This window comes from Strix uralensis, chromosome 2 (genome assembly GCF_047716275.1).
Source record: "Strix uralensis isolate ZFMK-TIS-50842 chromosome 2, bStrUra1, whole genome shotgun sequence".
Taxonomy (NCBI): Eukaryota; Metazoa; Chordata; class Aves; order Strigiformes; family Strigidae; genus Strix; species Strix uralensis.
This window is the reverse complement of record NC_133973.1, coordinates 19,224,020-19,240,233: the sequence shown is the minus strand read 5'-3', so window position 1 is coordinate 19,240,233 and position 16,214 is coordinate 19,224,020. Positions and strand designations below refer to the sequence as shown.

The 16,214-nt window shown below is 41.5% G+C and overlaps 1 protein-coding gene across 1 annotated transcript; it reads right to left on the bottom strand.

Moving 5' to 3' along the window:
* Positions 1-4,336: 4,336 nt before the first annotated feature.
* GPA33 (glycoprotein A33) lies at positions 4,337-15,220 on the bottom strand. The gene is made up of 7 exons (XM_074860881.1): positions 15,123-15,220; positions 10,314-10,465; positions 9,184-9,394; positions 8,479-8,637; positions 6,200-6,313; positions 5,543-5,666; positions 4,337-4,885 (listed from the first exon to the last, which is right to left on the bottom strand). Exons 1-7 carry the CDS (start codon positions 15,169-15,171, stop codon positions 4,804-4,806), a joined length of 891 nt encoding a protein of 296 aa, XP_074716982.1. The 5' UTR covers positions 15,172-15,220; the 3' UTR covers positions 4,337-4,803.
* Between the last annotated feature and the right edge of the window lie 994 nt (positions 15,221-16,214).

Here is a 16,214-nt window from a genome sequence, read left to right as displayed (position 1 = left end):
AACCAGATGGGTAAAAATCTCCTCATACTCTACATGGAGGCCAGTTACAAGTGGGGTACGGAAGAATTCTATACTATGGCCTGTTTAGTGACTTTAGCAGTGATCTGGAGGTGATGGAGTGCACTCTTGCCTGCAGAAAACACCAAATTTGGGAGACCAGCTGATATGCTTGAGAGCAGGACTGTTATACAGAGGGATCTGAACAGGCTGGAGGAGCGGGCTAACAGGAACCTTATGAAATGCAGCGAGGTCCTGCACTTAAGAAGGAATAACCCTTTGCAACACTACGGCCAGGGCTGGCAGGAGAGCAACTTCGCCAAGAAGAAAGCCTGAAACTAAGAAGGAAACGAAAAAAAAAAAAGGAAATTTGGAAGGTGAAATAGGAACTAGGGTGTTGATGAGGATACTTGCCTTGGAGGGTGTATCAGAGAACTGAGAATCCTGACGACTCCTTATCTCCATACTTCTCCTGCATTGTGGTGATCTGTGTCTCCAGTCAGATCATTTAACTTTTGTCACATCACTGTCACTCATAAATGATAGTGATTTGCCTGCAACATTCAGTAGACCTTTGAGTTCCTTGGATGAAAAGTGCCTAGGTAGGAATAAATCTTAAAAGCTAAGTGACTATATTGGAAACAAATAACAAACTTTTTTTTTTCCCCTAGTAAGCCGCATAGTATATTATCTTCAGAATGTTATAAGCAAGTGTTTTGCTGATTAAGGATACCAATTAAACTCAGACACCAGCGTGAAAAGAGTAGGCGTATTTTACTGGTGATATCTAAATAATGTAACAGAATAATACAGAAAGCATGAAGTAAGAAAAGGCAGAATAATGCACCTAAATCAGCAAATAGGAAAATACAGGATAATGCATCAAATCATTAGTACACGAGAGAGAGAATAGTGATTAAGAAAGATCCATCACCACTTGCATACGTTACCATCATCCAGATCTGCAGTCGCCGGGGAGCCCCGGTTACAGCGAGGATTTGGAGAGCCTTTCCCGGCAAGTGGGAAATCCTACGCGGTGCGTCCACCCGTAGGTGAGGCTTCCAAAGTCGCTGTGAGCGGGCCCAGCCTTATATACCAAAAATCAGCAAGCTGGAATAACTGGCACCTGAAAATACCTGGTTTCATTCTCTTGTTGGATTCCACCCAAAGCCTGCCCAGGGCTCAGGGGGGGAAACCAAGGGAGTTTACAACAAGGCCAAATACGTGGGTTCTCAGCCTTGAACAAGGCTAAACAAGGGAAGTTGGATACATTCTCTCAGCATTTCATCCTCACTACTGGTTATATTCTGTCTAAGCTGCATCTTTCACTAGTGAGCTTACATACTTTGTTGATGACTACATACTAAGTTAGCAGCTTTGGCTCGGGGCCTGTTGTTCAGGCTTCAGTACTTCAACACTTTAGCACTTTTTACATCAGCATAAGTGGGTTGTTATAACTTAGTACAATACCTACTAGCACAATGGTTATCGGTTATAAAATATACAGGATTCATCTATAGGTCAACTCTGGCTTGGGCCTGTTGTCCAAGCCTTAGCACTTCAGCAAGTAAAACCTTTAATGTGAATGGAAAGAATTAAAGCTGGGAAGTGAAGGAGCATTGTACTGGGGGGACATTCCTCCCCTTTAAACACAAGAGGGAACTGTGGTGTAGTCCTGGTTAATGTAATTGCTTTGAGCAGTGCCAGGTGAGCCACTTTTGCATATGAGATTTCTGTCTTGCCCGCTTTTCATTGGGTTGCTAGACTGATGAAGTAGACTTCTTTGTTTCCTTCACATGCTTCATTATAGAGTATGGCCTGTTGCAGGTTGCTGAGGTAAGTCAGAAGGAAAAACTGGTAATTTTTAAATATCCTCTTGGTATGCTTGGCAAAACAAGTCTTGCTAAGTGATGATGTATCAAAATCTTACTGTGGTGATTGTTCCAACTGGGGTAACAGATGTCAGCAGTCCTGCAGATGGGAAAAATGGTTTGGTGAGGGCTTAAATCCTTGTGTTCTGGTCTTCTTGTTCATGCACAGATAAAGCTCACGTGTATATTCTTCCATGTGAAAGTTGAACATAACTAAACACTGATTTACTATATGCTGGGTAAAGGATAAAGTAGGAATTTACTTTTCTGCTTGGTCATTGATTTTCTGCCTACTTCCTGCCTTTTGAGAGAAGTGAGTATTGAAGTTGAGTATATGTACATTAATTCTTTGGAATTAGATAAGTATTGCTAGCTTTCCCCATCTTTACCCCAAATACGTTAGTGCCTCTTTAATTTTTTTTAAAGTTGTGGGTATAATATAGGCTCTTGAAATTATTCCTACTTCAAAAAATATACAAGAAACTCAAGTAATTAATTCAGTCACAGGAAAACCTTGGAGTAAGATAGGAATTTGAGTATGTGTATTTCTGGCTGACTGAGTTTAACAAATTGGTTGAGGAAAAACACATGTAGCATTCTGATAAATACACAACTTCCAAAATGTTAGTCTTATTAAAAAAAAAAAAAAGAAAAAAATATAAGCAGCACTGAAATATCTCCACTGTCTCTCTGTGTGCTATCACTTAGTTTATTTCCCAGCGTAGAACAGAGCTGAGCGCTGCAGAACATAAGTAGTTCTGCTGTAATGGTTGTCAGGTTTGACTCTCTTGCTTTTTCCCTGCTAGTTCTTATGGAACCTGCTTACAGAGAAATGAATTCTTGGTTTTGGGGGTCATTATGTAATCTCGTGTGTATTTTGTTGCTGGCTTCTTCAGATAATGCAGATTTGCTAATCTGCATTCTTCTTTATGCTTAAAATGACCAATGTGTAAATGTTACTTCAAGACTTTGGCTGACAAGCAGCAATTAAGCTTCACATACCCTAAAAATGAAGAGTATGGGATAGGTAACACTGTTAAAATGGTTTAGAGGCCAGAGCCAGTTTCTGGCCATAAATAGTTCTAATAATTGTTGAGTCCTTTTGCTGGCCTTCCCAGGTACGATCTGTGAGAATCCACACTACTAGCCCTCAGCAGAAGCCCTCTTCAGCCCCAGGGTGTAGCTGTTTGTGAGGGAATGCGGAGCGCTGACTTGAATATTTATAAAAGAAATAACTTTTGTTTTACAGTAAAAACTTGTTAAAATGCTAATTAAATAATTCATACTATACTTGCTTGTTACAAAAGAGAATAAAATACGTATCAGCTCTGTTTCTCAGCTATGCACCTTGTTTTTTATCTGCCTTCAGCTTCTGTGTGCAAAATTCTTTTTTAGTCATCCATTTTTGCAATGTTTTGTCATGCATCTAAACTAAGCACAGGAATAGGTCCTCAGAATGTCTTGCTGAATTGCATTTCAGGTTGTTCATTGCCAGAGAGATTTGGGTTGTATGTACTTTGTCAAGAACTCTGGTTCTTGGTCTTCGCAGTTGTTATTAGTACAAATTAATAATTATATTTTAAGTACCATGTAAAACAAAGGCAGCTGGAAAGCAAGGCAGCATAACAATTCTGGTAGTCTGATTTGCATAGCTCAAAATCTAGAAAATTCTGCCCATGTGTAGGAGGATTGCTGGTTCTTCTTTAAAGTTATATTTTAGATTTTTGTTACAGATTTAAAAGTAACTACTTGGGGGTAAAGGGTATGTGGGAGGCATTAAAGTAAGTTTCTGAAACTCCTGAAGTCGAAGATGCAATAGAGAGCTTTGAAAGGATAAATATTGTAGTGTAAGTCATTTACTGAACATATCTTTTTTTAGAAAAAAAAAACAACAAAAAACCCCAAACCCACCAAACAGCTCTTAGCTTTAATACTGTAGTTACAGTCTTTTGGACAAACAGTCCATTCTCTTCCAAAGATACTAGTGATGGGAGTTCTCTCCACATTTGCATGCATCTTGCACATACAGTGCTTCTGATTAAATTGTTACAATACTGAATAAAAAGGTACCTTTCCTCCTTTCCCCCCTTTTTTCTTTTTTTTTCCTTCTTTTTATTTAAGATGTACTTGCTATGTACATGCTCTCACACTGTCACTTTTGCAGAAGCAGCAGCAGGAGCAATGGACTATTTCTGACTTGCCCATCCACCAGTCTGGAGGAAAGCATAATGTAATGAAAATTAGTATTTAGGAACTCTCTGAGCTGGAACTCATAAATTCAGGAATCTGACAGTATATAGGCTACTAGACTGTTCCTAGATCTTAATCAGCTGCCAGTTACAAATCCATCTGTTGTTCCAATCAACTTTCATTGGTCATCAGTGAATTTTTTTCCATATTTTTATTTATATGTGTATGTATAATATATACAAAGAACACATTTAATAAAATGTCCTTAAAAATTAGCTTGCTTAGGTCTGCATAAAATCATTTCTATACTGGACAATGCTGTAAGCTGTGACATTTGCGTAACACCATAAACAAAACCACCCTTCCTCAATGACTTGCAGTTGGTGACCTTGAAACCTTCTGTAGATCTGGGGATACAGCAGCAACTCTGTTCTCCAAATAGACCTGCCTTGGCTTCTTTTTACAGAAAGTGGGAGGTCTTAGAAGACTGCTTATTTTTGGATGACTGGGTGAAACAGTGCTTCACATGTGTTTTTCTGCTGTGAGGTTATATATTAGTACTCATTGTATGGTAGGCACTTCTTTCCAGTGAGACAAGGATAGTCTCTCCCAGAACTTGAAGGCAGAGCTTTCATTTTATTATTCAAAAAAGCCTTCTTGCAGTAAGACAGAGGGATTGATTTATTTTCTACAGTGGTGTCTGTGCCCCAGCAAATCCTGAAGATGGCATTGGCCTCCTGCTTCTTCATTCATCTTCAACATCATCCTCTGCTCTCTGGTTCCTTGTAGGCATCTCCTTGGAGGGTTCATGTCTGTCTTCTCTCTCCCTACATTGTACAGGAGTAGAGATGTTAATGAAAACCAGCTAGAAATTTTAGTGAAGAGATTTTGTGTTAGACTGCTCTGAGCTGACCTGGAAGTGTACCAAACTGAAATAGGTAAATTAAGTCTTGCTGGTGATGTAACAGATGCGTAAGCTACTTTTTTTTTTTTTCCCCATAGCATGTATGTAGAGAAAAGGTGACTGGTATATCTTTTCTCATCCTACTTTTCTTCCAATGGTCTGTTTCCATCATGAGAATAAACAAAAGGTTTCTATCTTGGAGTGACAGTTCTGAATACAGTGCCTCATGGTGATTTAGGCTAGCAAGGACAGAAACAGCTATAGGGACTCGGAGAAATGAGAAACAGGCTGGGCTTTGCTTATCAAGTAGCTGTGCATGCTTGACTGACTTGGGCTTACTAATTCCCTTCCAAGGCTTGAATGTTTGGGTTCTACCCCAGAGACCACAAAGGTGGTTGATAATACTGGGCATATTCTGTGAGAAGAGATGCGAGCCACTAGGGTGGAAACTGTAAAGGGAAAGCAGTGCACGCTTTCCTTGCTTTCTTTTTACTCCCATGCTTTCCACTACATATGTTGCCAGAGGGAGAACGTGAACCCTTGATATGTTCCATTCGCTTTTCTAGAGGAAGGTACTTACGTCATCTCATAGTCCGTGTCCTTGTCTGCCCGACAGCAGCAGCAATAGGCTAAAATACCAATAACTATAATTGCAGCAACAGCTCCACCAATGATGCCAGCATAAAGAGCTATGTTCATGGATGCTATACGGGAAGAAAAGAATTAGTCTTTTGCAATGAGAAAGATATCAGATGCAATCAGCACAATCGCTGGGCTTCAAACCCCACCACCAGATGTCAGCTCTCCCTACTGGATCCAGACTGAGTGGAAGCCACATTTATTTTGACTACAGCAACTGGAATTAATTCTGTACTGGGTAGCTGATAAGTCTGCAGGAGCAATCAGTTAGATGGTGATAGGGAGGAGCCCCTGGATGTGAAAACTGCTGCACTTTATCAATAAAGTTTAGTTTCAGACTTTGGGGGCTCAGGCCTATCTCACTCTATGCATTTTTTTTTTTTTTATCATCTGTGAATTAACCCCATGAGTTAGTGAGTGCTCTGTGAGCATGTAAACCAATGCAGAGAATGTGTCTTACAGGTAAAAAAAAGTGGTATTTTTTTGAGAGAAAGCAGAATTTTATAGTTCTGTCTGCATTGCCTCTATTAATCCTTTGCCACTTAGCTAGGGTACTTTCCCTGGTACTGCTCTTCTGATAAGCAACCCTGTCTCTTACGTGGCACAACGCTGACTGTCATGTTGCAAAATTCCTTTCCCACAATGTTCGTTGAAGTGCAGATGTAAAATCCAGAGGTATCCGCTGAGATGTTCTTCAGAGTTATCTGTTCCCCTGTTGCAAAACACACACCCAGTCCAAAAAAGAAAATAATTAAAGCAGAAGGGAAGTAGGGACAGCAGCCTTTCAATTCCGGTCCCAGGTAGTGGGAGTGATGAGAGGTTATTAAAGCTGATGAATTGCTCCATCTTGCTTGGGAGCTGCCATGCTAGTCCCTAGGTTTTAGTGTGATTTGTGGGAGGACAAACGGAAGTGTGCTGTTTTGATTACAGGGAGCATGTGGCATTTGAACATTGTTTTTAGAAAGAAAATTGTGGGTGGAGGGTAAAGAAGTATGTGCTTAGTGAAAGCTCTCTTGCAGTGGATTTTGCTGAGAAATGTAAGATGGCTCAAACTGACATCTGGCTTTGAGAACTGGCCATCTGATGAATTAACTCGTAAAACAACAAAAAGCTCTTCAATCCTCTAGCTCTTAGGATTTCAGATCTGAATTGTTTAGCAGTGGAGAATATAGTTTTCTAGTCTGGAGAGGTTATGCAGGCTGTGAAAATAAATGAAGAAAAAGAAATGCATTGACATGGGATTACTACGATACTGATGTTTTCTGCCCAACCTAACAGAGCTCAGAACCATATACTAAAGCTTAGCTCTGCTCAAGCAGTCCGTTTTTGTTTATTACATCTCCAGCTGACATTTGTATGTGTAGTCCATGCTTTTTGCTTGTGACCTACTGATAAAGGTCCAGATTCCTGCTCTAAAAGCAAAAGGCTCTGAATACTTCTCAGTGCCTTTCTTGTTTCATTTTCCTTGTGATCTCAGTTCTTTTCAGCCCACTCGTGGGTCTGGGATTCTGTTTAGTCTCTGCTGGCGCCTAGCGCTAGATAGTAAAAGAGCATGCAAACCAAGCAATAACAGACTGCTTGCTTGATTTTTCTTTTTTTTTTTTTTTTTTCAGTGTGATGTTTATAGCTCTTAGAGTTGCAGTCTATAACAGGACTGTAAATCCTCCGAAATTAAATCAAAAGTAATTGGTGAGTAAAACTGGGAAAAATGCGGGTCAGATACTGTCAGTTTTGGGGTGGTTCCTAAGGGGATTCTGCACATGCTGCAGCACTGGGACTTGCTTAGCACAGGTACTTAGCGCGGAAAGAAATTGCTTGTAGCGACAGTAGGGCATCCAGCCAGCTTGGGGCAGAAGGGGACAGTCAGCACACTACTTGGACATCGGTGCCCTGATGAAAACAGAAATGAGGTGGAAATGGATCAGAAGAAACTCCCGTCCCAAGGAAGAACAGGATGACGGCAGAAGCAGGCAGGCAGTCGCTGCTAGAAGACAAATCCCGGTATGTTCAGGGCCGTGCGTGATGCGTTGGCACCACTTAGTGGCCAGTCAAACGAATAAGGTTTGTGTCCCTGGTGATGTCTCATCTTTTGCATAATTTATGCAAGAATCGGCTAGTGAGTGTTGAATATCCTGTCAAGTCTGATCATAGTTAGTTTACCTCCATAGCGATGCTACGATAAGTTAAACCAGGAAGGGTAGGTTCAGATACCAGGAAGAAACAAAGTTGTTTAAAGGAATGACTCCAAGTCCTGTCACTACTACACTTCAAAGAGTATTAAACCCTCACTTCTGTGTGTATACTTTCTAGATTCTGACTTAAAGCAAATAAAATACTGGGCCCTGCATGGTAGTCCTAAAGAACCAGAAGTCTCTTTTATGCTCAAAGTAGGAATGGTGTAATTGTTTCTCATACCACCTTCCTCTAGGAGAGGAGTCATCTCTGGAAGGAAAGTAGCTTCCAGAGCCAATTTTGTTTCCCTTCATCCCCAAAGAGACCTGGTCATTGTCGAGCAAGCTGGGATATAAAGACACACCAGTTAGAAAACTTGATGTTATTCCTGAATGTTATGCGCCCTTATGCCCAGCAGTTGAGAAGTAATTATTTCTGGCTGCTTCCAGAGCAAGCCAGCTTTCTTGCCAGGTGGAGAGCTGAAGTGAAAATCTTAGTGACCATTGTTACTTCAGTTAACAGTCCTTTTCTCCCTGCTAAGTTATTACTGAGTGTGCCTTGTATCACAAGGACAACTTCTCAGAATCCTGGTCAGAGAACTTCCTAGAAAAAGCCTTAAGTGTGTTTTTTTATTTACATTTCAAAATCTTTCCAACCTTGATCTACAGAAAGCTCTAAGACTTGATGTCTTTGAATTTCTCATACCTTCTGTTGTTTGCAGTACACGGGGCTCGTTTTGTACATTGAAGCTTTGCCAGGTATATCTGGGCTTTGGGGAGCCCTCATGAGAAATGCAGGTCAGATTGATTGTCTGTCCATATTCTGTTGTCCCCAAGATATTGCATTCTGGCTTGGATGGTGCAACTGAAGGAAGAAGGAAGGAATGAATTTTATTAATGAGGAGTAGTTTTTTGTTTCAACCCATCTTCTGTACCCGTGGCTTTTATTCTTGCTAAACAGAGGCTGGTCTTGCGCCTACCACCGTCTTCTCAAAGGCACTGGAGTGAACTTTTCTCTAATTTGTTTCTCCCTTCTTGGCACTGGTCAGCCAAGAAGGAATTGTAAGATGCTTTTTGATATATGTCTTATAGTGATGGGTAACTCATCCTTTGATAACTAGAGTATGACAAGCCACACAGGGAATGAGGAATTCCCTGTAATAAGGCAAGAGTTATTAGGAAAGACTATTTAAAGACTATTTTCTACAGTCAAGTATTGAGGGGAGTTGGGTGCTGTAGGCCTTCCAACCTACTTCCATAGTAGTAGGAAAAGACCAAAAATGGAATTGTGGATGATAAATTCCTGGGAATTTGTTTTCTGTTAGAAAATCTGTTGTCTAAAGCTATGTGGATATTAGAGGACAGACAGTGTTTTATCTAATGGATCTGATGTTGCCTCCATCATGCTTACCAAGGACGAAAAGAGATAGGGTTGCAGACTGCCTGGGGGGGTCATTCCTCAGACGAACGCTGCATGCGTATGTCCCATTGTCTTCCATGGTCACTGCATTGATGGTGATACTGACGTCCCCTGTGTTTACATCACCACTAAACTGTATACGGTTTTCATAACCCTTGCCATACTGTACAAGTCCATCAAAATACCTAGTGACAGCATCATCCTGATGGAGAGGGAGGGAAGATGATCAATCTTAGTTTCTTCCGTGTGAGTCTACAACCTAACTCGATGGATTATCCCACTCTTAAGAGCAGCTTGGAAAAGAAGGCCTTAAACTGCCCCGGTTTGCCAAAAAGCCAAGAAAAGCATAGAAATTCAAAAGGGGCTGTGTTTCTCTCTGGAATCCCCTTCTTCCACCTTATCTGAAGTCACAAACAACTGATTTCTTTTGCTGGGGTTTATTCACCTTTCCACTCCATGACAAGACCCATGAGACTTGTCTGAGATCCATTTGCCAATCAAATTCCCCTATGATTACACAAACTCCCTTGCCTTCTTCCAGCAAAGAGCTTCAGAGAAGAAACCCTTGGCAGTTACTGCAAGGAGATCTCTAAAGGCTGCTCCCCCTCTCACTAATTCTCAAGAAGTCAAGAACTTCAGAGGTCTCTTTACCTTCAGATACTCCATATGAATGTAGGAGACCTCAAGAATCTCTCCATGTAATATTATCATCAACTTAAAACATTTTATATAGAATCAAAGATATATATATACACGTAAGTAGATATCTGTAATACATATACTTCAGAATATACATATTTTTTTATAAAGTGTCTGAGTATTTCACATATTTTAATAGATGTTAACCCACAGTACATACAGTGATGTATCCTCAATACACATTTGCAAGACCAAGAGAGAAGAAAGAGACGGGTGGGGGCTTGCCTAGTATCATGCAATAGATTTGGGATAAATTGCATCTAGAATCAGAGTTTCTGTTTGCATAGTTCTGAGATTAAAGGAAGTCTTGAAGGGTTCTTTTTCTTCCAGCACACTTTCCCACCCACAGTCCTGCTTCTATCTCTCCTCCCACCCCCCTTTTGTGTGCCCTATAATGTGTTTCTTTATGCAACTCAATTTACCTCACTCTTGATTTTCCTCCAGACAACAAAATCTCCTGAGGTAACAGAAGTCTGTGTTTTAAAATGACAGCGGAGAGTAACATTCTTCCCTCGTGCCACCTGTATTTCCTTGGCAGGTGCTTCCACAGTGAGGGCATGAGCAGTCACCAGAACTAGGAAGAGAATAAATTCTGTAGTCAGCAAAATTAACAATATCTGGATTCTACGTTTTGTCTCTTCGGCTTTTTTACATGCCACAACAACCCTACATCCCCTCTGTCATCCATGACATTCCCCATGGAGCAAGAGGTGATGTGTGCTGGAGCTATTTGACTACAGGAAGCTGCTGCAGATGATGGCTAAGAGCTAAACTCAAAAAAACCTTCTTTCCTTTCCTCGCTTTCCTCTTCTTTACCTGGACATACATTGCCATGGAGTTTATAAAGATGTTTGGGGTTTTTTTTCTGAGCCCTCTTTCAGTGTGACTGACATCCTTTGACAGTTCTAAATGTACAGAGGGAGACAGATAAACAGATAAGACAAGTGCATCAGCAGTATTAAGGATTCAGGCTAAACTAACAAATTGATATTGTCAAATTTCAGGGATCGGGAAAACTGTCAAATAACTCGCCTCAATCCAAGTCCATACAGAAGTGACATTTTGTGCTAGGGAGACAAAACCTGTTCATGTAATGCCCTGAAAGAGAAAAATCTAGAAAAGCAAAGAGAGCTTGAAAGAAACAAGAGATTAATAGCTATCCATTTTTAAAAATGAGTAGGGTAGTAATCACCTTTCTCCAAGAACTGTAGCTCCTGCTTGTGGAGCACAGGAATAGCTGAGAGTTGAATACAACAGAAATCTCTCTATGCCCTGGTGGAGCATGCAGAGCACAGGGTAGGTGTTTCTTGTATGCTGTGTTCCATTTGACTTGATGCTTAATTCATCATACCTGATCAGGTATTAGCTAGTGGCAGGTCTTAGTTATTCTCAGAATTGGGCTGGAGGTTTACCTCTGCCCTGCTATAGATGACTTTCATGTCTCTGGGAACCTATGTTTAAAAATGCCTGCTTTCTCCTTACAGTTTGTGTAGGGCTTGAGGGTTTTTTATGGCATCAAACTGAATATTTTGAAAAAAAAAAAAAGTCTGAAACCAGTTAGAGAGAGTGCAGGAAGGTGGAAAAGGGAGTGCTGCTCAGAGGCACTCCTGTGACAAAGAGTAATATGGTCCAGTAAGGAGCAAAGCGGAGGAGGGCAGGGATGTATGCTCTCCTGAGAGGGGCACGCTGTGTGTGGTGGTGAAGGTTTGCTTCCGGAAGAACCAGGCTGAGTCAGTGTTCCCTGGAGAAGATTTGACTGAGAAGTGGCTGTCTAACAAGCTTTGGGCCCTCATTCTGCTGTATCTCTGTCCAGATTAGATCCATAAGGAAGTGTAATGTGTAAGGCAGAGAACAAAGGACGTCTAGATTCCACCTTGAGTTGCAAGCTGATTGTGAATACTTGCTTTTTTAGGCAGGAAAAAAACACAGACACATGCATTAGGTCAACAAGAGTAAGTCATTGGCAAGTTGAACACTACCAGATCATTGACTATAGCAGCAGTGAACTATAGTGTCCCTTAGAAAACAACAGCATGGAGACCCAAAATGTTTTGTTGTCACTGCACTAGGAACCTGCTGGTAGCAGTTCAGGTACTTGCACAGGGTAACATGGGACATTTGGCATGAGGATCTGCTCCCCTTTGGGAGAGGCAAAAGCTTCTGTAACAGATTCCTGGATCCAGTCTGTTCTCCACAGCAAATGGGCCTTCAAGTCTCTTCTTAGAAATGCTTATACTTCCAGAACTTCCGCATCTTCTCTCTCCTGAGAGAAGTTTGATGGGAGTTTTCACAGCAACCAAACCCTCCCCTCCCCTGCACCCCTCCTTCCTTGCTGCTGGGCAGGGATGCCCTCCCTTCCACAGCTGTCTTCAGAAGCAGCTTCAGACATTTTCAGCAGGAGTGCAAAGACTGCCTTCTGTGCTTGTTAGTGTCCTGGCAAGCAAGGCGGCCAAGTGACCAGAGCAGGAGGCTTCCAGCTGAAGTTCCGATCTTTCTGCATTCCCCATCCCATAACTAAGTTGTTCTGTGATCTTGCACAGTTAATTACTTAAGTTTGAGTTTTAGTCTTCCTCTGTGACATGGTGGTGGTGTTCTCTTGGGTATTGAATTCATTTACAGCTGCTGACAGCAATGAGGAGGAAACCAGCAGGGCAAAGTATTTCTAGCATGGTTTTATTGCAGCCACTCCCAGATCTTTCCCTGCTCTGGAGCACCCAGTGTAAGGGCCGTGTTTGTGTAGCCCCAGGGCTCTTTCTGACTGCATTTCTTTCTGACTGTTTTTCCTTGCGCCCTCTATGAGAGACACCTATGAAAGCTTTGTCTTGCCTTTTGTGACTGCAGAGAGACACTTTCCTTCATTTAGGTGAAAAGCACCACCATCTATACTAGGAGATGGAGCAAAACCCATTTCCTGATCCTTTTGTCACTCAGAAACTGGTTCCACCAGGCTGGAGTTCACTGACAGGTCATTAATTCAGCCCTGAGGCAGAGAAGAGACTACCCAACCCTAAGGCTTCCCCTCACAAGTGCTTTTCCTTCTGCCAATTGGATGACTCAAATACTACAATAAATGAGATCTTTGTTTTTTTCCAAACATGTCTTAAGTGCAGAGTCGGGGAACAGCTGAACCAAACCCCATGTTCAAGAGACACAGCCTGTAACAAGTGAGACTGCTTATTCATCTGTTGCTGTCACCCTAATGCCCGAATTCTTCTGATGCTCTCCCGTTTTTCACCCACGACAACTCTTTCTGGCTCCCACTCCTCCCTTGTTAGGGCTCCTTCTGGCTCTCAGGGAAGCTGCACGGTTTCATTCTGGGATGCCATTTACTCACACCGATTTCCTCCTTCCCCCTTCTCACCATGTTTCACTTCTTCACAAAGTCACCAACAACCAGCTGGTTACAGTCAGCATGTCTAAAAACAGGGGTGTTTTCTTCAGGGGTTGGGGCCTTTTTTCTGAGACAAAACAGAATCTATTCAAAGCATGGCTGAAGGGAGGGGAGAACCGATTCCGAAAGAACTTCAGAAAAGGAGAGAGGACTAATAGCCTGTGTAGTACTAGAGGGATGGTGTCACCTAGATTTAACCCTTAGAATTACTTTTTTGTGTGCTATCAATTAGTATGTTTTTAGCATAAGAAATTGAGAAAGGTTTTACCTCCCTCTGCTCAACTTAAACATTTGTACAAAGGAAGAAGAAAATCAGAGTGATGTGCCTACTTTCACATTCCTTACTGAGTAAGTGTTAATCAAAACAGAATGAAGGGCAACTAATAGAGCTGGAAACAATTAGAGGAATTTTTTGTTTGCTGAAAAAATTGAGATTTGGATCAAGCAAAATTATTGTTGCTGATTTGTCTTGGTACATTTCCACTTTTCCTACTTTTCTCACTAGCCAAATGTTTTACTTCACTTTTACAAGGAAATGCTCTGACTTTTAATCCATCAATACTTTACCTCAGAATTTAGCTGAAATTAATTCCAAAGTGGGTGAGGGGAAACCTCTTAAAAGTGAAATTTGCAGAGAAAGTAAATATTTTGTTTGATTCAGAATGATCGTTTGGGGCTTTTCCTTCAGCAAGAAGTTCACAGTACCAGTTATTCACACGCTGCAGTGAAAAGCTGTACAGCAGGAGAAGTCAGCCTGATGGAGCACATTCAGGGCAGCTCTGGCATCCCAATATGGCACTGCCATGTGCCATGCAGTTTCTTCACTCTGATGCAGGGCAGGAATCTACTATACTTTCTCCAAAAATTTTTCACAGGACAATATTTTGACTCTGAATTATTACCATTTGAGTCCTGCCCAAACAGACAAGAAGAGCTTCACCCAACGTACGTATCTTTGCTCTAAAAAGTTTCCCATCTATAATTTGGATAGCATGAATAGTGAGAATAATGAAAAAGGAGAGTGAATACCAATGGCAAAACACAATTTACATGATGATCATCAAATCATGACCCAAGTCACATTTGCTGCATACGGAGCATATCCACTTTTTCTAATTACGTTAAGCATTGTGAATTTCCTTCTTGTGGGTCTTATTGTTGAAGTGAGGTTTTCAGGATTTTTGTTAAAAAAACAAGCAATTGCCATGTGCATAGCTTTGTTTGAAGGCTGGAAGAAGGTGTAGGAGCATTGGTATGAGAAGATGCGACAGGTCAAAAAGCAGTGGAACTGAGACTGCAGGCTCTGCAAGGCAGGATGAGAAAGGGCAGGTCTGTGAGGAAGGCCAGGGCCCAGCTGGCTGATTTATGTGTGTTAGGGATTGTTGTGCGTCCCCTTGACATGAAGAATATATAGAGATCACAAGTTGTATCGGAATACATATAAACAGTAGGATTTAGATATACAGAGACAATGCTACATGCAGATTTACGTATAAAAGAATAAAATCCAAGGACTTTACCACTTCCAGCTGAGGAAGTTCCTTCTTCAGAGATAAACATTGTATTTAACAGAAGCTATTAAAACTGTTTTTAAAAAACATTTTCCAGCCTCATGAAGAATAACATTCTTTTCCTGTTCTTAATACTGTCTTGTGGCTTTAGGAGATGCCTGTGTCTGGACATTCGGCCCAGAGATGGTAAACACACCTGCCTGATCATAAACATGAAGGAACTTTTACTAAACAAAAAAGAAACACACAAAGTCCATTGGAGTATTTGGACTTTGTAGTGCTTTTTCCTTCTGCCCAACCCTGGAAGACATAATCAAATTAGTACTCACTTGCACTGAAAACGAACAGCCAAAGTCTTTTCATTGCCGTCCTCCTCATCTCTCCTTTGTTTCACCTCAAGGTGCTCTTTCTTGTATCTCTAGGTGGCTGGGTAAGGAATTGGCTTTAGCTGAAGGGCTGCTTCACCGTGGCCTCACAAGTTCACTCCTCAGTCTCTTTTAAAGCTTTGCTTTTCCAGTCTGCCACTCCCCTCCCAGCCAGAATGACAAGCCAGATCACCAGTAGGCTTTGACATCGCTTGCTGCTCTCTGCCTAGGGGCAGAGAGGAAACTTGTGAACTCCTTCCCCAGTTGTGAACTTTCTTCCCCAATTAAACTGCCTTTCCCAGTTTCTCCTAACATGCAGGTACATAAAGCAAGAGAAGAGGCAAACCAAAGGGTGCGGTGACTGGGAGTGTACAATAAAACAACTGAAGTCATGCATGTGATGACATGTAACCAGGGGAGGATAAGCCTCATTCATCTTAAATATTTATTAAGGGAGCTGTCTACATCCAGGATTTAAGAAACAGAGGTGCCTAACTCCACTTAACTTTAATACTTGTAAGAATATGTAATTATGAGAATCTGATGACTAAAACGTTATCTAAATATAAGTGAGATGCATCTCACCCAGGTTCTTATGCTCTTATGGCTACTGTTCAACTGTCCCAGTGTGTGTCTTGCACAACAGCCACAGGTGCCAGAGGTACCTTTATGCTGAAAAAGGCTGTTAGAGAAACCGATCAATGACTTGTAGCATGCTAGCTACATAGCCGTTGAGGCACGCGCAGTGAAAGTCCAGCCACTGCTCACGTAGTCTGGATGGGCACTTGGAAAGCACAAATAACTGCTACTATAATTGACTGAAGAATAAAAGGAGGACTGATGGCGGCTCAGGCAAATATCTGACATTACATTTAATTGAGTGCAGCTGGCTAGCATGTCTTTAAAACTCTTCACTGCCAACAGGCAGCAGGGAATGTCTCCGTCCAGGATAGTCATCTATGCTCTATTTCTAGCCATTTGAGAGACAAAGTCACTTTTAGGGTGTGAGTGATCATTTTAGGCATCTTAGATGGGGACTTCATGTCTTCAGACATT